Here is a 22,588-nt window from a genome sequence, read left to right on the forward strand (position 1 = left end):
ACATATCATTTTCGCAATGGACTGATGAACATGTTTTTTATAGCTGAATGCATTTTTATTATAGGACCGAACATGACAGCCGGTTGCATTGTGGTGCCTCTCATCATACCGATTCGAATCCCCCCTCCTGGTCAAGCCAAGCACGAGATAGACACCACAACTCCTGTTGAGATCAAATCAGGTGAAAACATGCGTGTATCCATAATGTGTGGATGATGCTAGTGCATACATGAATATATCTTATGTAGCACATTTATGTTTGAACATTGTTTTCACATTGTTCACTGTTTTTCCAATGATATCCACCATGCACTCGTAGATAACATCTGCCCTAGATTCAACGTTTTTTGACAAACAACATATGTTGCTTCCTAGATACCCCAGATGTCACTATCTACTACACTCTGAATGGTACTAAACCAGAGGTGACGAAGAGACCAGGGTTTGGAGAGAACAGCACTTTGAAGTATAGCAGACCAATATGCTTACCTGAAGGAAAAGTGTCAGTCAAAGCTCTGGCCATCACCAGGTTGGATTGTGAAAGGATTCTACAAAAATAAATCACACAAAGACATTTATTGTTTCATTGCCATTCAGTCCTGGGTCAAATATGATTTAGTTTTCCCTGTACAGTGGAATCAACATAATAGTCCCAAAAGTGCAAACTCCAAGCAAAATCAAGGATACCCTAAATACTTGACTTATTTGACTGATGTCTGGTGCTGTTATGTTATAATAATTGCTATTATGGATAATTGATGACTGAAACTGACCTTATGTTTATTTGCCTTAGGGATGGTCGAGAGAGTGCCATTGTCACCAAGCTATTTCTGGTGGAGTATGTGCCCTCAAACGAGCCACCTTCCATTGAGGACAATGAAGATAACTTTCTGAAGGAGTATGAACGAGACCTCCCTAGACAGGTATAGTCAGGTATACAGTATGTGCATGCTAACACTTCATTTCAATGTCGTCTGAAGTTTGACATGTAATGACAGCTTTAGACAAGATATGTCACATTGCCGGTCTGCCTTAAATATGCTATCAAGCTCTAAAACTTTACTAAAACGTCATGCTTCTTCACTGATTTTTTTGGGCGAAGTCTAGCAATTACATGTAACATAACTGACATAACTGTTATTACATGTTAGGCGACGTCAAGCGCTAAGGCATTCTCATGAAAACTGTAGACATTACAATGATGGAGCATTCAAACAAATGTGTTACCATCTGCATCAATATGTGTTCTGAACAAGCTGTGAAGCCGAGTGTACTGTTACTGTGGATCTATTGTGTTGCTCTGTTTCTCACAGATGGGGACAGAGAACGGTTCTGGAGATGCGTCACTGAAGCTTCAAGGTATGTCTAATTTAATAACTTTTACTAATGAACAATACTGCCTAAACAACGTTACAAAGTTAGCGCAAGCCTAATTTCCCTAAAGGGCTATTTCCCACTGCCTTATAAAAGTATTAGTGTCACAAACATTTTTGTGTACACTTGACCATACAGTGGTCATTACTGTAATGTAAGTACTAAATATCATATTCATATGCAATGCACAAGACTGTTATAAACTCAATGTCAGCGTTTCTAAATGCTTGTCTCAATAAGTGCAAGCTTCTGTGTCAGTGCATACCATAGAATTAGGAATTAGAATAGGATCTCTATGGTGAAACACTGTCATACTGACATTTACTATATATACAGTGAGGGAAAAAAGTATTTGATCCCCTGCTGATTTTGTACGTTTGCCCACTGACAAATAAATTATCAGTCTATCATTTTAATGGTAGGTTTATTTGAACAGTGAGAGACAGAATAAAATAAAATAAAATAAAAAAACGCATGTAAAAAATGTTATAAATTAATTTGCATTTTAATGTGGGAAATAAGTATTTGACCCCTCTGCAAAACATGACTTAGTACTTGGTGGCAAAACCCTTGTTGGCAATCACAGAGGTCAGACGTTTCTTGTAGTTGGCCACCAGGTTTGCACACATCTCAGGAGGGATTTTGTCCCACTCCTCTTTGCAGATCTTCTCCAAGTCATTAAGGTTTCGAGGCTGACGTTTGGCAACTCGAACCTTCAGCTCCCTCCACAGATTTTCTATGGGATTAAGGTCTGGAGACCGGCTAGGCCACTCCAGGACCTTAATGTGCTTCTTCTTGAGCCACTGCTTTGTTGCCTTGGCCGTGTGTTTTGGGTCATTGTCATGCTGGAATACCCATCCACGACCCATTTTCAATGCCCTGGCTGAGGGAAGGAGGTTCTCACCCAAGATTTGACGGTACATGGCCCGTCCATCGTCCCTTTGTTGCGGTGAAGTTGTCCTGTCCCCTTAGCAGAAAAACACCCCCAAAGCATAATGTTTCCACCTCCAAAGAGCTCCATTTTGGTCTCATCTGACCACAACACTTTCACCCAGTTCTCCTCTGAATCATTCAGATGTTCATTGGCAAACTTCAGACGTGCATGTATATGTGCTTTCTTGAGCAGGGGGACCTTGCGGGCACTGCAGGATTTCAGTCCTTCACGGCGTAATGTGTTACCAATTGTTTTCTTGGTGACTATGGTCCCAGCTGCCTTGAGATCATTGACAAGATCCTCCCGTGTAGTTCTGGGCTGATTCCTCACCGTTCTCATGATCATTGCAACTCCACGAGGTGAGATCTTGCATGGAGCCCCAGGCCGAGGGAGATTGACAAGTCTTTTGTGTTTCTTCCATTTGCGAATAATCGCACCAACTGTTGTCACCTTCTCACCAAGCTGCTTGGCGATGGTCTTGTAGCCCATTCCAGCCTTGTGTAGGTATACAATCTTGTCCCTGACATCCTTGGAGAGCTCTTTGGTCTTGGCCATGGTGGAGAGTTTGGAATCTGATTGATTGATTGCTTCTGTGGACAGGTGTCTTTTATACAGGTAACAAGCTGAGATTAGGAGCACTCCCTTTAAGAGTGTGCTCCTAATCTCAGCTCGTTACCTGTATAAAAGACACCTGGGAGCCAGAAATCTTTCTGATTGAGGGGGGGTCAAATACTTATTTCCCTCATTAAAATGCAAATGAATTTCTAAAATTTTTGACATGCTTTTTTCTGGATCTTTTTGTTGTTATTCTGTCTCTCACTGTTCAAATAAACCTACCATTAAAATTATAGACTGATCATTTCTTTGTCAGTGGGCAAATGTACAAAATCAGCAGGGGATCAAATACTTTTTTCCCTCACTGTATATGGAGATTCACATAATACTTATAAACCTTATAACATTCATAAGCTATCAGTAATACCCTTTATAATATAAAGAGGATTATTGCTAGTTTCTGGATTTTATGCAGTGTAAGAGCGTGTACGTTTTGGTAATAGTTGTGTGTGTCCTGGGTTCTCTTTAGTGCCAAAGACCAAGGGAGGAGACTCCTACAGGCCCCCTAAAGGTCCACGGTTCCTCAGCAGCCGTCTAGAGCTTGTGTCCCCTGCTCCGGAGCCCATGTCTTCACATCGTTCTCAGACACTAGTACATTCACAAAAAATATATTGTGAATATTATTTAAGCAATAAGGCACCTCGGGGGTTTGTGGTATATGGCCAATATACCACGGCTAAGGGCTGTATCCAGGTATAAGAACAGCCCTTAGCCATGGTATATTGGCCATATACAACACCCCCTTGGACCTTATTGCTTAATTATATTATAGATTATATTATATCATTATTATGGTGATGATGGTGACTGATTATAATATGGTCATTTATCACAATCCGCTAAGAGTTAACAAATACATGAATGTGACCCATGTGGGAATCCAACCCACAACCCTGGTGTTCCAAGTTAGCCTATGGTCATTGGCATACCAAAATAATAATATTTTTCTGTATGGACATTCAACATAACAGCACAAACAGGCAAATACAGCTTCTTACTTCGAACGCCACAGAACATTAATTATTTGGTGTTAAATGCTCTTTCAGAATGCAAGCTTGGAAGACAGTCCCTTCAAAAACCTGACCAGCACTCAAATGTCAAGGATCCAAAGGGAGACAGACTTTCTGAGGTGAGTGAACAGAAGCAGAGAGAAAGAAAGAGGAAAAGCATGAAACAAAGATGCAGAGAGATTGTTTCTAATGGAGAAGCGAATGATCTCTCGCACCTTCTACCTTTCCCCAGGTGTGCCAAGTGCTTGAGCCATCGCCCCTCAGACCCCTTTGCAGTGTGGCACCGCTGTGATGCCTGTGCCAGGCCAGAGGCTGCCACCCACAGAGGGCGGACAGGTATCACCCCAGTCCTAAAACCACCTTTTACAACTGCTACTGTTGTTAACATTTTGTTGATGGCCTACTCTTTGATTGTATGCACATTTTACAGTGTGGCATTTAACATTAGGTTCATCTTACTGTGTTTACTTTACCCTATTAAGATGCAAAAAAATGCCAACACTAAATAATATGATTTCAAGAAAAATCACGAAAAGGATTTGGAGATATTGCATTATATAGCTGCAAAATTGAAATACAGTTTAGTGTTATTCAGTGTTTTAAGTAGTTTCCCCCCCTAAGTCACCCAAGGCTAACAGGCCTGTGTTCATTCAGGCCTTTCAATTCAATGTTCAATTTGGCCTGTGTGTTCTTTCTGGCATTTCAATTTAATTCAAAGCCTAGGTTTGGGTTTCTCTTTTGTCTTTAGATGGGCTTGTGTGTCCACTGTAAAACAATGGTGCCTGACAACACCCCCACATGTGTGGTATGTGAGGCCCCCATCAGCCCCCAGCTCCAGCCAAAGGCCAGCTTAAGACTCCAGGTAAATATGAAGTTGACTGCCTCTGTCCGTTTCATTCTCTGTTGTTAACTGGTGCCCATCCCTGCCAGCCTGGCCATTCAGTCAGCTGTTTGATCTGCTCCCGGTGCGGAGCGAGCAGCCACCCCTATGCCAACTTCTGTGGCTCCTGTGGGGTGTTTCTGGAGGGGCCGCCCAGGGGGGAGTCGCGTGCCAGCAATGCCTATTCCACGGGGGGGAATCTGGAGTTGGAGCGAGTACGTCCCTCGCCTTGCCATATTTACTTATATCTAAACAGGGTTGGGGGGTCAATTTCATTTAAATTCAGTCAATTCAGGAATAAACTTAAATTCCAATTACACATTCTTCTCACAGAGAATCATTGAGGAAAATTGGAATTTCAGTTTACTTCCTGAATTGACTGAATTGAAATGAAATTGACCCCCACCCTTATTCTAACAACCCTTGTTAAAGGGGAACACGTGTGCGCACACACTCTTAGTCACCAAATGTGATACAGTGGTACATTCTCTGAGTGTTTTGTTAGAGCCATCCTTCCCACAAATTAAATTTAAAAAATTCTCTCTCCAATTCTCTTTCTCCCTCTCTCCTTATTTCTCGCCCCCTCCTCTCTCTCTCTCTATCACGCTTCCTCCCCCTTTCTTTCTTTTTCTCCCTCTCTTTTTCTCTGCATCAACAGATGTCCACTCACACCTCTGACGGTGCCACTGCCACCTGGCAGGCTGTGCCCTCCTCCGTTTTCCCCGGTGTGGCGTTGTCCCCGGGACCAGCACGGGCGGACCAGCAGACTCAGACTGTGGGCTTGTTCTACCCATCGGGCACTGAGCTCCACAGGAAGGGCCAGCAGGTGGCACTGGAGCTGAGGAGACAGGAGCAGATGAGGGACCGCAGACCACTGCTCACAGCTATAAGCCCAGGCAGAGGTGACCGCTCGCCAGTGCCTAAATAACTGCTAACTGGTGTAGGGCGAAGTTGCCCCTAGATGCTGATCTTGGGTCAGTTTAGCATTTTCCCCACTAATGGTTAAGGTTAGGATTGGGGGAGAGGAAGTTGATCCTAGGGGAAATGTTATCCCAGAGCACTACTAACCCTAATGTAGCGATGGAGGGAGAACAGCTGGAGTGGAGCTTGAACTGGCGACCGTGTGGTTACAGGGCAAAAGCACAGGGCGAGATAATTTTTTGTGCCTCAAAAGCCCAGGCCTCCCGGCAGAGTCAGTAAGACACCTGCATAGAGGTTACACAAGCACTAAGCAACGCTACAGAGCCGACCACTTTCTCAATCAATCCCATTTATTTTATAAATCCCTTTTCACATCAGCAGTTGTCACAAAGTACTATACAGATACCCAGCCTAGAACCCCAACGAGCAAGCAATGCAGATGCAGAAGCACAGTGGCTAGGAAAAACTCCCTAGAAAGGCAGAAACCTAGAGAAGAACCAGCCTCTGAGGGGTGACCAGTGCCCTTCCGAACCTCTTCAACTTTTTTTATCACTTGCACCACGAAGTAGTAAGATAAATGCTGGGGACTCTTTTTTTTTAGCAACTGTCTCTGACACTTTCGTTCTCACTTTTATCGCTCTCTCGCTCTTCTCTAGGGTACTGGAGGAAGCAGCTGGACCATGTGTGTGCTCACCTGCGCAGCTACACTCAGAACAACACCGAGTTTCGAGCTCTCATAGGGGAGCCTCGCATGACTAGCCTCTCTAACTAATCCAGGCTGTAACCTTGGTAACAGTTTACTGAAAACCAACAGATACAGAATGTTTTATTAGCTTGTATGAACCTTTATGTATTTCTATAACTGTAAGTGAGACCGGATCATCATGATGACACTAAGACATTAAAAAAAGTGTGTCGGATGTTTGACAAGTCTTACAACATATTATATCTGTATCGTAATGCATTAGGTAAAGTGTTATCATTATCTGGAACCAAACACTATCTGTAGCATTGGTTCCAATTCATGCAAATGTCCCCAACAAAGGTATTCATAAAAGTATTCTTTATCCCCAGGACAATGGGGAAAAATCATCTTTGATGTATGTTCATGTGATTCTTTTTTTTGTTCTCCTTTCAGATGGTTTCAGCTGTGATCCAGGAGGACAACTACGAAGTCAGTTTGAGGATCAACTTTGTCTCCGCCGGACTTGAAAAAACCAAGGTCTTTCATTTTTGCTATGCTATTACACTTTGAAATGGATGCATTTAAATTTACATTTCTGTTATACACTAACATGTCACCTGTCAATCGCTTTTAATTTGCTAAATATTGTGGAATTCCTTATGTACTGTGTAAAATATTGCCTTTAGTCAATTCTCCTTTGTCTTGTCTGGAGCATAGTTCAGGCCAAACATAAGGCCCACAACAAATATTTTCTTAGTCCTGTCAGGTAGACGGGATTGAGAAGCCCCTTATCCTATCAGAGAACCAGAACCTCAGCAGTGTGACGGAAGGCATGAACGGCCTAACAGCCAGACAGCCCAGCCTGGGTGAGAAAGTGAGAAAGGTAAACCTACCTACTTTTTATTTGAGATATTAATACCATCTACTGTCTATCTTATACTTATCTCTCGGGGACAGACTACGTTTCTGTTTAGGGGGGTGGAGACTGGAGACTTTGCTAGTCGCGTTAGTATCTTTCTCTCAACCTCTCCTCCCAGACCCTAATTGAGCATCTGACACAATTATGCAATATTTTATTTATTTTACTGTATCTAGAGTTTGGCACATATCAGGATTTTTTACGAGAGACTTACTAAAGTTACATGCCTGACTTCGGTCGCTAGGGGGCATGTGGGGTCCGGAGTCGGGAGCATAGATGGCTACACCAGACTCCGGCACTATATGCTTGACTCAAGTTAGAATACTACCCTTAGTTATTCGTTGACGTCTCAGAAGTGTTGGTTTTGTTTTTGTATTTGTTTTAGATCATTCTTTGTATTCATGTTAATTTATTTGAGGTAGATTTGTATGTATATTCATGTTGTCTGGCTGTGATGACGCTGGTAGGGAGTGAGAACGCTACCTCAAAGTCTGGAGCTTCCAGGAAAACAGTGAAAAACCTCAGTCAGAGTTGGACCTCTGACGTTGCACAGAAACCGCCTGTAAGTTGGACTTTTTCTTAGCTGGGGCTTGGGCTCGGAACAATCCAGAAACAGCCCCAAGCCCTTTTGGAGCTCTGAGAGGATCACATATGGTCCACTCGGCCCTCCAATAGACTTAGTAGGACTTTAGGCATATTGCTTTTGCCTGTCAAATCCTTTCAGATCTCCACAAGTACCGAGAGTTGAAGGGATTGGGGTTGTTTCTGGACCTAGCTTCATTCTTTTGTTTACAGTCGTTTTTGTCTTGGATAAGTGCAAACTTTCTGAAGTGCAGTTCAGTTTAGTTCAATCCAAGTGCATTATTTCACGGCCATGATCTGTTTCAATGCACATATTCACAATAGTGCCAGGTCACTGCATATCTGACTGTAAGTGAATGGTGTTAATGTCCAATGACCTTCATTTGTTATGACAGTCATTTCTTTCTATTTTCAAGCCATCCAAAGACAGTCTGCTTCTGAGGGAAGTTGGCCCAGACGGGAGGGGGCACATCTCTGTGGTCCAGCAACTGCTTGATGAGGTAACTTTAATTAAAGCTGGTGAAAGGAATGTTCATATTGAGATGCTAGTTAAGAATCTGTCTCGAAGGACCATAAAATAACTACACCGGCTGATATAGCTGAGCCGAGCCGAACTGTCTGGTTGTACATTCACCAGAGTTGCTGGAATCTTGTTAGATCCATGTTAAAGGAATATCAGAGCCAGCACTGTATAGTTCGGGTCGGCATGGTAGGGTAAAAATGGTTCTGCTTGTATTGTCCCCAACATGGCGATGTTGTGCCAGGGTGCAGATCCCTCATGCCAGGGGTGTGCTGCACGAGCACCACGAGGTCCTCCCTGTGCTGGTACAAAGGGGCGCTGACGTCAACCAGCAGTCTGGGCCATAAGTACAGTGCTAACGGATTAAAGTCGATTTGGGATTGGGCACACAAATAGGTAGGAGGAATAATGGTTGGTTTATACCCAATATAAAATCATGACTTCGGACAGTCTCTTATACAGTGGGGAGAACAAGTATTTGATACACTGCCGATTTTGCAGGTTTTCCTACTTACAAAGCATGTAGAGGTCTGTAATTTGTATCATAGGTACACTTCAACTGTGAGAGATGGAATCTAAAACAAAAATCCAGAAAATCACATTGTATGATTTTTAAGTAATTAATTTGCATTTTATTTTTATTCATTTAGCCCTGCTCAAAAGTAGTGCACTAAATAGGCAATAGGGTGCCATTTGGGATGCTTTGGGATGCAACCTTCCTCCGTGGTGGCCTTAATTGTTGAATGGTCAATTCAGAAAATATATATTCCTCTCCGGCAACTGAGTTAGGAAGGACGCCTGTATCTTTGTAGTGACCGGGTGTATTGATACACCATCCAAAGTGTAATTAATAACTTCACCATGCTCAAAGGGATATTCAATGTCTGCTTTTTGTTATTTTTACCCATCTACTGTACCAGCAGGTGCCCGTTTTTGTGGTTGAATCTGTGTTTGAAATTCATTGCTCGAATGAGGTACCTTACAGATAATTGTATATGTGGTGTACAGAGATGAGGTAGTCATTCAGAAATCATGTTAAACACTATTATTGCACAGAGTGAGTCCATGCAACTTGTGACTTGTTAAGCACATTTACTCCTGAACTTATTTAGGCTTGCCATTACAGTGCATTCGGAAAGTATTCAGACCCTTTCACATTTTGTTACGTTAAAGCATTATTCTAAAATTGATTAAATTGTTCCCCCCCCCCTAATCAATCTGCACACAATGACAAAGCAAAAACCTTTATTTTATTTTTTTTGCAAATGTATAAAATAAAATAAATGGAAATATTACATTTACATACGTATTCAAACCCTTTACTCAGTACTTTGTTGAAGCACATTTGGCAGCGATTACAGCCTTGAGTCTTCTTAGGTATGACGCTACAAGCTTGGCACACCTATATTTGGGGAGCTTCTCCCATTCTTCTCTGCAAATCCTCTCAAGCTCTGTCAGGTTGGATGGGGAGCGTCGCTGCACAGCTATTTTCAGGTATCTCCAGAGATGTCCGGGCTCTGGCTGGGCCACTCAAGGACATTCAGAGACTTGTCCCGAAGCCACTCCTGCGTTGTCTTGGCATTGTCCTGTTGGAAGGTGAACCTTCGCCCCAGTCTGAGGTCCTGAGCACTCTAGAGCAGGTTTTCATCAAGGATCTCTGTACTTTGCTCCATTCATCTTTCCCTCAATCCTGACTAGTCTCCCAGTCCCTGTCTCTAAAAAACATCCCCACAGCATGATGCTGCCACCACCGTGCTTCAAATTAGGGATGGTGCCCGGTTTCCTCCAGACGTGACACTTGGCATTCAGGCCAAAGAGTTCAATCTTGGTTTCATCAGACCAGAGAATCTTGTTTCTCATAGTCTGAGTCTTTATGTGCCTTTTGGCAAACTCCAAGCGGGCTGTCATGTGCCTTTTACTGAGTGGCTTCCGTCTGGCCACTCTATCATAAAGGCCTGATTGGTGGAGTGCTGCAGAGATGGTTGTCCTTCTGGAAGGTTCTCCTATCACCAGAGCTATATCAGTGACCATCGGGTTCTTGGTCACCTCCCTGACCAAGGCCCTTCTCCCCCGATTGCTCAGTTTGGCCGGGCGGCCAGCTCTAGGAAGAATCTTGGTGGTTCCAAACTGATCAATGGAAACAGGATGCACCTGAGCTCAATTTCGAGTCTCATAGCAAAAGGTCTGAATACTTATGTAAATAAGGTATTTCAGTTTTTTTATTTGTAATAAATACATTTGCTAAAATTTCTAAAAAACCTGTTTTCGCTTTGTCATTATAGGGTATTGGGTGTAGATTGATGAGGAAAGACATTAATTTAATCAATTTTAGAATAAGGCTGTAACGTAACAAAGTGGAAAACGTCAAGGGGTCGGAATACTTTCCAAAGGCACTGTACAAAGGGGTTGACTACTTATTGACTTAAGACATTTCAGCTTTTCATTTTGAACTAATTAATTCCGCTGACATTATCGAGTATTGTGTGTAGGCCAGTAACAAACAATCTCAATTTAATACATTTTAAATTCAGGCTGTAACAACACAATGTGGAAAAAGTCAAGGGGTGTGAATACTTTCTGAAGGCACTGTATGTGTATTAATTAAAGTAGTAAGAAGTGTAGTATTTGGTCCCATATTCCTAGCACGCAACTCCATACAGATTGTGACTCTACAAACTTGTTGGATGCATTTGCAGTTTGTTTTGGTTGTGTTTCAGATGATGTTGTGCCAAATTGAAATGAATGGTAAGTAATGTACTGTTTCATTTTGGAGTCACTTTTATTGTAAATAAGAATATAAAACATTTCTGATCACTTCGACATTAATGTGGATGCTACCATGATTATGGATAATTGTGAATAATGATGAGTGAGAAAGTTAGAGGCACAAAGATCATACCCCCCAAGACATGCTAACATCTCACCATTACAATAACAGGTGAGGTTAGCATTTTTTCGGGGGTATGATATTTATGCCTCTAACTTTCAGGACTATCCGTAATCCTGGTAGCATCCACATTACTGTAGAAGTGTTTAGAAACATTCTATTCTTATTTACAATAAAAGTGAACATTATTTACCATTCATTAATATTGGGCACAAAATAATCTGAAACGCAACTAAAACAAACTGCAAATGCATCCAACAATTCTGTAGAGTTACAAGCTTGAAGTCATTGCGTGCTAGGAATATGGGAACAAATACTAAACTTTTGACTACTTTAATACACATAAGTAAATTTGTCCAAATACTTTTGGTTCCATAAAAATGGGGGGGACTATGTACTAAATAAAAGTACTGTAATTTCTAAACGGTTCACCCGACATGGATGAAAAAATCCTCAAATTAAAGCTGACAATCTGCACTTTAACCTCAGTGCTGGAGTAGAGCCAAAACAGCAAAAAAAATCTACATTATCTTATTCCAGCAAGCAAATAAAGACAGAATTCAGAATGTGAGCGATTTTGTCTTTATATGAGAATTACCACTTGGGCTGCAGAATTGTTCAAAAATGTGAGTGTACAAAATTACAATAAAATACCATCCTTCAGGCTCTTCTGTGGATCAACAAAAAAACACCTCACCATAGTTTCTCACAAGTATAATGACCACAAAGAAACAGTGTAACATACAATGGTTACACTGAATAGCACAGGCACTTCCAGATGTTTTCTTTCCTCCTTCTGACTGGCTGCCTTTATAAAAATATAAATACTACAACAGACAAAGCTCCGCAGACAATGACAATTTGACTAGTACACTCAATATGGCTACCAGTTCACCAATGGAACGTTAACCTACATGGGAATGTCCATTCTAGTAATTATATTTCTATGGCCTGGATACTGGCCTGTCCCGTTTCCTGTCTCACCGCCGTAGCCGCAGGGAAAATGCGTGTCGGCACTCCTTGCAGTCCAGCGGGTAGTATTTGTCGTAAAAGTCCAAGATGTACTCCTCCGTCTTAAAGCCAAACTTCTGGTATAGGAGCATGGCGGGGTTACTGGCCGAGACGTGTAGAGTGACGTCTTTTCCCATGCAGGTCTGTGGGGGAAAAGAGAACCTTGCCTGAAAAGACATCTTCCCTTTTTTCGACCACTTAACCTGTGCTGTTGTAGATCGATCCATATTTAAGTGCATTTCATGGTTATTTATTTATAGTTATTTCTCGCAGTCTCGAGCTGACTTGACTAATTATAATGTAGCCGTAGGGTCAAGTTAGTCCCTGGTCTAAAAACCACTAACCGCCAGTCCAGCGACTTTACACTGAGTGTACAAAACACATTCCTAATATTGAATTGCACCCCCTTTTGCCCTCAGAACAGCCTCAATTCGTCTGGGCATGGACTCTTCAAGGTGTCGAAAGCGTTCCACATGGATGCCCATATTGACTCCAAAGCTTCAATGTTGTCTCAAGTTGGCTGAATGTCCTTTGGGTGGTGGACCATCCTTGATACACACGGGGAAACTGTTGAGCGTGAAAAACCCAGCAGCGTTGCAGTTCTTGATACACTGAAACCGGTGCGCCTGGCACCTACTACCATACCCCGTTCAAAGGCACTTACATTTTTTGTCTTGCCCATTCAACCCTCTGAATGGCACACATACACAATCAATGTCTCAATTGTCTCAAGGCTTAAAAACACTTCTTTAACCTGTCTCCTCCCCTTCATTTACACTGATTTAAGTGGATTTAACAGGTAACACCCTTAAGGGATCGTAGCTTTGACCTGGTCAGTCTGTCATGAAAAGAGCTCTATACAATGTGGCTTAGAGACTCTATTAAAGCTGCACTTCACCACTTTATGTAGACACTAGTATAGTGCCCCTTTAATTGCTGCTTGCAACTCTAGTATTGTTGTTTTTAATAGTCATTCTTATGATTTTGTTACCATACCTGAATGAGATGGTAGATCATGAATGTAGCGATCCCAGCCCTCCTCCACTCGGGATGCACCAGCAGGAAGGAGATGTAGGCCTCGTTGTACTTCACGTCCGGCACCATGAACCCAAAGCCGATCACCACCTTCTTATAAAGGACCACTACGCTGAAGTCTGGGTACTGGAGACACTCGGAGAGATCCACGCCTGATAAGGGAGCCAGAGAGAAAATCAGCCGTCAATCTAAAACTTTGAGGGAAATATTTAAAAAGTAGAATAAATATGCAGACTGTTGTATGCTTCCATGTGATTTATTTTACAAGGACAATGTTTCCATCTGCATTAACAGGTACATATTTAAAAGGGACATTACACTTTAAATCAACGTTTGTCAGATGTTTTATAAGTATTCTAATGTCAAGATGACTCCATGTCCCACAACATGGGTTGTGTAAATGCAGCAATATGCCTCAACCCCAAATGAATGGAAGAGAAAAGCATGGACTAAAATCAGGAAATTAGATGGTGCTCATCTTTTCCATTCATTTGGAATTGAGGCATATAGCTTGATCTACACCACAGATGACCTGGAACGTGTCTACAGATAGCCTGGAACGACACTAGTCTACTTTTGAGGTCTGGAAACATCTGACAGACTTGTGGTCCTCTGTAGCTCAATTGGTAGAGCATGGCGCTTGTAACGCCAGGGTAGTGGGTTCGATCCCCGGGATCACCCATACGTAAAAATGTATGCACGCATGACTGTAAGTCACTTTGGATAAAAGCGTCTGCTAAATGGCATATTATTATTATTATTACATTTTTGAATTAAATGTCCCTTTTCAGTTCCCTGTCTGACGTGTACAAATTATCTAGTAAAATAAAAATAAAAATCCAAACTTGATAGTATGGCCCTGTTCAGTCTCCTACCTGGCCAGAAGATGTCGTGGCACATGGAGTTAACAGAGGGGATGTGGTTGGGCCGGACGTAACAGTAGTCAATGGGGGCCTCTGGCTCGGGGACCCAGCGGGGCTCCTTCCTGTGGGGGTAGGCACGGATCTCCGCCAACAGCTTCAGCTTCATAGGCTTGTTCTCATAGTCCCTCCTGGTGATGGATTCATTAGTGCACACCGTAGCAAAACGTTTTGCAATGGAAAACATTTCGTAACAAAAACAAGTTTCTTATTGAAGAAGTTCATGTAGTCCCTCTCCGTTTCAGTCCATTTGTTTTGATTTGGTGTCTAGTGAATACGACCCAGGAGATTGGATAGAAAAGAAATGCCATGAATAGAGCCAACATTATTCTTTAATTTATGTGTCAGAGAGGAATGACTATTCTTCACAATGTATTTCAATCTGAATGTAACAAAAATATTGGGTACGTTCAGGAGGGCTACATACTGCACGTTACAGATAAAAACGGAATGAATAGAGCCAAAATAATATTGACTCCTTCCATGCTGTGATTGTTTTACCTCATCTTGAGTATCAGGGTTTAATTACAGGTTAATGTCATAGGTCAGGTGGTCACAAATGTCTCTTCCCATATTAGGGGTGTAAGGCTGCATGTGGAGGTAACAGCGTGTGGCATACCTTATGAAGGGTTTGAGGGTGCGGGAGGTGTACGGGCTCTTGATGCCCTGGTCTACGCTGGCGTCGGAGCCCATGAGCCGGTGCCAGAAGGACACTGTGGGCTGGTGGTACCCTCTTCTGCTGGACACCGTCGTCTAAAGGGATCAAAAGCATTCCATAGACGTGTGATCGAAGCAAAAGATGTATCACGCATGTGATGGAATGTGTTTGGAAATATTCCAACCATTCCTCTCGTTCTCGTTCTTCTAGTTCGTGACCGCTCATAACAAATCGGAATTTAATCATAATCATAATAATAATAAATGCCACATAGCAGACTTTTTATCCAAAGCGATCAACAGTACAGAGAGTGCATACATTTGTGTGTGTGATCTGTGCACGAATTTGACATCTGTGCTCGTGGTAGTGAAGGCGTACCTGGAAGCGGTCGAGGATTCGGAGGTCGTGGCTGGTGGTGTGGTACTTCCCCACGCCGGAGCCCCCGTAGCGGCCCTGTCCCCCCTCCTGAGCCCCGTACACCCCTCCCACCAGACTTAGGGTGGCGCTGACCGCCTGGTCGATGTCCAGCAGGGGGAGCCCTCTCTGGCGCTTGGCCTGCCTCACCAGTAGCTTCCTGTGCAGCCGCTTGGCCTGCGCAGTCACCGCCAGCGCCTGCGGACAGGCCTCCAGGCGCCGCAGCAGCACGCGCTCCTCATACAGGCTGAGGGGGGCAAACCGGGGCTCTGAGGGGGACAAACCCTCCCCCTTCTCTGTTAGGGCCCCCCTCCTCCTCTCCCCGCCACCCCGCGCCCCCCTGGCCACGTTGGATTGACCTTCGCCGCGCCCCCGCCTCTCGTCGTCTTCATCGTCCTGGCCGCAGCCCTCCTCATCGTCACTCTCTGCTTCCTGCTTGATGTGCGCCCCTGCCGCCCCTGGCTGCATCTTCTTGCGAACGACAAGGGCGCCAGTGCCCAGGGACATGCTGGGTGAGGGGATGTACTCGATGCCGGGATCGATGACGCCTTCGCCGTCCAGCTCCTCATCATCTGGAGTTCCAAATCAGAAATATTAACGGTTTCCAGCCATTCACTGATCATTTCAACTAATTATATACCACTTGGTTTTTGAGGAATATGATATGTTACTCTCATGGAAAGTCATTAATTCCTATAGCACTACAGACTGATACTGTATATCATAGAAATCAATTGATATTGGCATGGAATGCACCTTGAGATATTGCTCCATTGTTGAATTTTTTTTGTTGGTGGGCCCACCCACAAATCTTACATTGTGGCATTAAATGCTATCAGACACCATTTCTCATCTTGCCCCTGTGGGCCAAATTTGGACTGCTTACCACTAAAACAATGACTATTTTGAATTTTCTATCTAGACAAAAAACTCAGAGATCAAGGGGACCCCGACTTCTTACCGTGAAAGAGCGCCATCGGTGGCATGACGTCAGGGATGAGGTCAGCCTCCGACAGCAGGCTGGGCGTGGCCGAGTGGGAGGCAGGGGTGCCGGGCGCAGAGAAGTCCGGAGAGGGCGACGGCGAGGGGCTGGTGAGTGGCGTTCGGTCCGAGGAGCTCATTGAGGAGAAGTCCACCACTTCGCCTTTCTCCAGGACCAAGTCGGGTCGCCGCCCGCCGCCACGGCCGCTGAACTTCACGGGTGTGGAGGAGGCGCTGCGATCCATGTACCCCGCCGCCTCCTTCTGCGCCCGCCGGATGTCCTTGGCCTCGTGGGTGCGTGAGCGCTTTTCTTTCAGCTGCATGGCGCTCTCCACCGGATTCCGGCCTGCGCGCTTCCGTAAGCCTTCCACCGTGATGATGGGGTCCAGGGTTGGCTTGGAGGCGGCTGAGAAAGTAACAAACACCAGCTAAGCAAATGGTTAAACAAAAAGGGCTCTAAATGCTCAATCAAAAACACATGCATTTACAGTCGCCTGGAAGGGTGAATTTATTTTGGACTCCACTTCAACAGTAGCTGGTTATCCCTCAAAAACATGTAATTGATTTGCACAACAGACTTTGCACAATTCTGCAAACTGCTTAGGGTTAACTACCTCTACCAAGCACAAATTTTAATTTGTAATATTCCTGTCATTTTTAAAGTCAAGGTCCCCCTCCTTCCTTGACTTTTCCTAAATAAGTCTATTTAACACTGACATTGTTATAATTTCAATTTCACAAAATAATCCTTTGGTTGTGTCTGAAATGTAAAAACGTAAGGTTAGTTATGAGTGTTCCGCAGTTCACCTTTCGACTTTAGGGAGGCCACAGAGGACTTGTCCCCATCTGGGCGCAGGGTGGGTGGACGGTTCTGCACCAGCTTCCACCAGCCCGGCTCGCCAAACTCCTGGGCCCCTGAGCGGAAGAATGTGGGGCTCCCCACCGACAAACAGCCCGCCACCGTGCTCCACCACGTGGAAGTCTTCTTTCTGCAGGTGAAGGTGAGGCGTCAAAAACTCTTATCCATTTACAAAATACTAGACTTGTAAAGAAAAATTAAAACATAGCTCTTCTTTCCACAAAGGTTGGGTCAAGTTCCAAATCTGTCCGCTCTTGATATTCTGATAAGTGACTGAACGATTATCAGGTTTTCTGTTTATATTTTTAGGGTTGATTGCAAATTGTTATCAAAACCTTACCAACTGACAACCAAATGAATGTTGTTTTCTTTCTAACCTGGTGCCCAGTAGGAAGGTCCAGTGTCTCCCAATGAAGGCACAGATGTCCTCCTTCCATCTGAAGTAGCCTTGGCGCCCCGTGCCCTCCAACGAAAGGTTGTACATGGCCAACATAACTACCTGAAATAAAACAGAAAACACACCGAACTGCAATGAAAACCAGGAAAATAAAATATGACATTCTTTCAGTACTCATTTCAGAGGGCTGTTGCCAAGAACAAATATAATCAAAGCAATAAAGTCTACTGTCTTCCCACGGGGGCCAGTATGAAAATAATGTATGCACTCACTAACTGTATGTCGCTCTGGATAAGAGCGTCTGCTAAATGACTAAAATGTAAATGTAAAAAATACAGCAATATACAATATATAGTACTTTGCAATTTTATACTTGTCCATACTGTAGATAAGGATCTTGCCCCATATATTTAGCCAATAGATGCAATGGAACAATTAAATTATATTTACTTTTCACGTAAAGCCCCGTTTTTTTAATGGTGTTCCTCTTAAACCTGTTCATGTTCTTAGCTTATGTAAACTGCACTGCAAATCAGTTCTTTATTGTAAACCGCCAAAGTGCTTCATTGTGGCACATGTACCTGTTGCCAGGTGAGTCTCATCCTCTCAAAGGTCTCCTTGCCATCTTCTGTACAGTCATAGCAGGTGAACTTGAAGAAGTTATCTCCTTTCAGGTAGCTGGGTTGCTCTCCATGCAGCTGTGCTGAATGGTGGGGAGGAGAATAAAAAGACTGCTAAGAGACAAGGCATTCTGTTCATTTCATTCTCATTCTTTATTTGAAAAGCATGTACGGTGCAACAGGACACGACATGACATCCAAATATTGACTTGTGCGAATGTATAGAGAAAAGCAGCAGCACTTTTTAATATCTATGGATGGACAGATAAGGCCAACCCCACTGAAATCACTGAGGAAATAACTGCGCAAAACATACTTTGTCCAAATCGTACTGGCAAATTTGCAAGTGTTAAGTGATATTGAGAAAGAACGATGCCCCGTCGCAGGGAGAGGTTGCTCTCCCTCTCTGCTGTCGGTGCGCCCCCAGGGGCTGCCTGGCCGGCTTCTCACCGGTGGGGATCCACTTGTGGCACTTGTCGCAGTAGAAGGCCATGTCCTCGTTCCAGCCACCCTCGGCGTCCTCCCCCAGGTCGCTGTTGAGCGAGTCACCGCTCTGGTCGTGCGAGAGGTCCACCGAGGCCTGGTCTTCCGACTCCACGATGAGCAGCGTCTCGCCCTCCACCTCACCCTCCTCCAGCCCCTCCGAGGCCGAGGTGCACATGGCCTCATCTTCCACTTGGCCCCTCTGCTCACCACCGCTTTCCATCATCACCAGGTGGAGTGAGGCAGTCTACTGCTGTGCAGAGAGAGGTTTAGTTTTACCAGTCACAATTGTGTAAGGACATTTTAAAATGAAAGCAGTATGATTCAGGGATTCCTTATTCTGTCAGAGAAATCATGACGTTACCTACTACCTAACTACACACTATGTATAGCCTACCTTTAGGGAACTAACTGCATGCCACACATAGGCCTACATGTTTTTCAAAACCAGTGACAATCAATAGCTATCCAGAAGGGTGGCAATGGCTTCTGCAGTGTCAGCTAGTTTACTTTTCCTCCAAACCCGTAATTGATAAATAATTGGCCAGAGAATCTACAAAGACGTCTATTGTAAAAGGCAAGGGTGTAAATTTGCATAAAGACAGCCCAGCCCAGTTCGAAAGCAAACTACGGTGTACTACATTGCTTTATCAATATTTCAACACGAACATTAGCCATAGCTGCACTACATAAGATTTGTGAAGGCTGTCAAAGTAGTTGTTGTTATGCCTGGGGTTGGTCGGAGCCCTGTCGCCCCGATTCTCTCCTGTCGCGCTCTGCCTTGAGCTCCTTGGTCAGACTTCTTTGTTGTTCGAGCACTCGCAGGTTCTCGCTCTTCCTCTCCAAACGTTCAATGTCTCTAAGTACTCCCTCATGAAGTCTCTGATGGACAAACAAAAAGGCCACTGTAAGAGCTGCTCTGTCTAAAATTATGGCTAGAGGTGTTGTTGCTAGCTAGCTACCGTTAGCTGTCTGCTAGCAGAAAAGCATGCAGATGCTAACTCTAGTTAGCTAAAGTTAGCTAGGCTAAAGGTAATGTTTCTGCTTACAACTTTCTCAATGTAGCTAGCTAGCTAAATTACAACGGACTTTTGCATGGGAAACCTTGCACCATACTATGACACCATACTATGACATATGGCTAGCTAACGTTATCTAGGAATTGGAGTGTACAGTAATTGAGTTGGTCCGCAGACTAGCTATCTAATTGTTTACCTCTTGGTCCCAGTTTTGCTTGAGATGCACTCCTGCAATGGTGCTCACTGTAAGTATCACAGAAACGCCTAGAACAACTTTAGAGATTGTAGACATAGCTAGCTATCTAGTATTGCATGTAGTTTGGAGACACAGGGAATTGCTAAACTAGAGTTGGATAACGTCAGCACAGCACAGGACATCTCAGAAATGTGTGAGGTCGATGAGTTTAGGCTGTAGAGTAGAGTACCGACTCTGGAGACAGTCGTACAAATCGATTTAATCGACTTTCTAAACAATTATCAAAATAATAATAATAATAATAATAATAATATGCAAATATTCTGGACATAAAACACGAATTAAATCATGTGAAATAACATACAAAATGTGTTTAAAGTCTTCAATATAAGTGTTTAGATGTGATCCACACTGGACACTGATGCATATCCAAAATATTTTATTAAAGGAAAATGCTCTCGACCATGGGGTGGCAGGTAGCTTAGTGGTTAAGAGCGTTGTGCCAGTAACCGAAAGGTCGCTGGTTCTAATCCCCGAGCCGACTAGGTGAAAAATCTGCCGATGTGCCCTTGAGCAAGGCACTTAACCCTAATTGCTCCTGTAAATCTGCTAAATGACTAAAATGTAAATGTAATTTAACTGTAATCTTTGTAGTTGTAAATATTTGATGCAAATTGTCCATATTTGATAATTGTGCTGTTTGACACTTTCAGGGTACAGAAGGTGATAACACAGATGAAAGGTATCTGCCTTGCTATCATTCTATCACTTAAAAATAAACTTTGAGACACATATCCTGAGATATAGTTGAAATCCGCTAAAATTATATTGCTAGTTTTGGTTAATTGATTTTTGCTATGATAGTCATGTCATGCAACTGCCACCCCCCAGTATTGCCAATTTAGCGACTTTGTCGCTATATTTAGCGAGTATTCAGACCCCTCTAGCGACACATTTTCAAAAAAGCGACTAGCGACTTTTTCTGGTGTTATTGGAGACTTTTGGAGACTGACGTGAAAACACATATCGTTTTTACTCTTCTCAATGAGCAGCGGGTGCTGCTGGAAGGGCTCACTTTTTGTCTCTCCTACACGTTATTCCTCTCTCCTACAGCGTCCATCACAATTACATGCACATGGCAAATTAGGTGATGACGTCTTTAGCGACTTTTAGGACAGCCAATAGCTACTTTCCTTACTGAGGAGTTGGCAACACTGCACCCCACTCATTTGTCAATGACAAACGGTGGCATCCTGGGCTGGTTGTGATCTCAAACATTTGTTGGCTAATTCATACAACCAAAAAACATACAAAGCCAGGGACAGGCAGCATTCAGTAAATTAAACTCAGTTCGACTTGCTGAAGAACTACAGTAAGCAGTTAGAAGAAAGTTAGAAGAAAGCCTTGTGAAACTAAAGACATGTCTTGCACTCGTGGCCGCGCACTTCCTCCAGGACTGCCGCGCAGAGACTCAAGAGATAGAACTTCACTGACTTCACACCATTAGTTGAGATCATTAGATCAACGTTTTTTCTGTGATCGAACCAACATTATATCAGCCCCCTTTCAATGCAACAAACCAAACCAAATCTAACTTTGCAAGATTGAGTCTGTGATTTTGTTGTAGGCAGAGCCACGTCTTTCAATCACCCGCGAGTGAATTCGCTTTTCAGATCAGTTCAGATCATAGCGCAGAAGCCGCGCGTGTGCACAAAAGGCAGTCAGGTAAAAAGCTTATGTCTTAATTAAAGGGGCAGTGTTATATTTTCAAACAGGCTTGAATATGCAAATTAGCCAATAGACAGAGGGGTAGCCTACTGTACATTGTCTAATTCTCTGTATGGTAATAATAATTCATTTTTTTTGGTAAAGTGGTTTCTTACATCATACAACACAATACAATGCAATTGACAGTCACCTATTTGGCCAAGTAAAAATCATTCATTAATGTCAAGCCCTTCATAATGTAAACATTTCTTACATGCTATTTCCATGTGAAAATGTAATGGGATTTGCTCCATTGGTTTTGTTGGTAGGCCTACCTTATACTCAAATAGCCACAATATCCTATTGGCTACTGTCTAAAACTGTAAGGGTACAGCCTCAGTGTAAACGCGTGTCAGAAGTTGCACAAAGTTCTCACAATGTTCAAGTTTCTGCTCACAAGACCAAAAATTTGCTCAGGGCCCCAAAAAAGTAGAGGGAACATGGCTCTTGTCTATCACTGTCCCTATCCCATGAGCTTCTACTGGTACATGTAACCACAGGAGCTCCCCTTTCTGCACATTATGTAACATTACATAATAATGTACATAAAACACAGCCGTGGCAACTCACTTTCGGATGAAAAGCTGAAAAATGTACAGCACCTCCCCTCTCCTATCTAACAATGTTCATTCATGCACTCAGACGTCCCGAATATGCAACACTGCTCTGACTGAATTTTGAAAGGATCGGTCTGAGAGTTTTTGTTTCAGTTTATGCATGAATGTGTCTGTACTCTTTAATGTATCCCACATCCCCCTCCCTCCCCTCAATGTGTCTTGAGCTAAAAACCTAAGTGGACGTTTCAGCACAGTACACAATGTTCCAAATCCCACTGCTACAGGAACTCAGCATTTTCCTGAAAGAGTATACGTTTTGCTTGCAAAGACTGATGTGTTGCATC

At 43.4% G+C, this 22,588-nt stretch overlaps 1 protein-coding gene and 1 pseudogene across 2 annotated transcripts; one reads left to right on the forward strand and one right to left on the reverse strand.

Moving 5' to 3' along the window:
* Positions 1 to 72: 72 nt before the first annotated feature.
* On the forward strand, positions 73 to 8,787 carry LOC311113386 (double zinc ribbon and ankyrin repeat-containing protein 1-like; annotated as a pseudogene). The gene is made up of 16 exons: positions 73 to 181; positions 376 to 529; positions 794 to 923; positions 1,314 to 1,359; positions 3,393 to 3,514; positions 3,970 to 4,052; positions 4,166 to 4,269; positions 4,682 to 4,795; positions 4,864 to 5,028; positions 5,472 to 5,715; positions 6,391 to 6,494; positions 6,873 to 6,956; positions 7,177 to 7,302; positions 7,814 to 7,900; positions 8,337 to 8,420; positions 8,685 to 8,787. The product of its transcript is annotated as a double zinc ribbon and ankyrin repeat-containing protein 1-like (transcript).
* Positions 8,788 to 11,894: 3,107 nt separating this feature from the next.
* On the reverse strand, positions 11,895 to 20,007 carry LOC311113701 (cysteine-rich protein 2-binding protein-like). The gene is made up of 11 exons (XM_084157002.1): positions 19,921 to 20,007; positions 18,673 to 18,958; positions 18,184 to 18,305; positions 17,583 to 17,704; positions 17,154 to 17,335; positions 16,327 to 16,752; positions 15,330 to 15,937; positions 14,913 to 15,046; positions 14,249 to 14,424; positions 13,335 to 13,525; positions 11,895 to 12,481 (listed from the first exon to the last, which is right to left on the reverse strand). Exons 2-11 carry the CDS (start codon positions 18,929 to 18,931, stop codon positions 12,308 to 12,310), a joined length of 2,394 nt encoding a protein of 797 aa, XP_084013128.1. The 5' UTR covers positions 18,932 to 18,958; positions 19,921 to 20,007; the 3' UTR covers positions 11,895 to 12,307.
* Positions 20,008 to 22,588: the final 2,581 nt, after the last annotated feature.

Source organism: Coregonus lavaretus (genome assembly GCF_964263955.1).
Source record: "Coregonus lavaretus genome assembly, chromosome: 40".
Lineage (NCBI taxonomy): Eukaryota > Metazoa > Chordata > Actinopteri > Salmoniformes > Salmonidae > Coregonus > Coregonus lavaretus.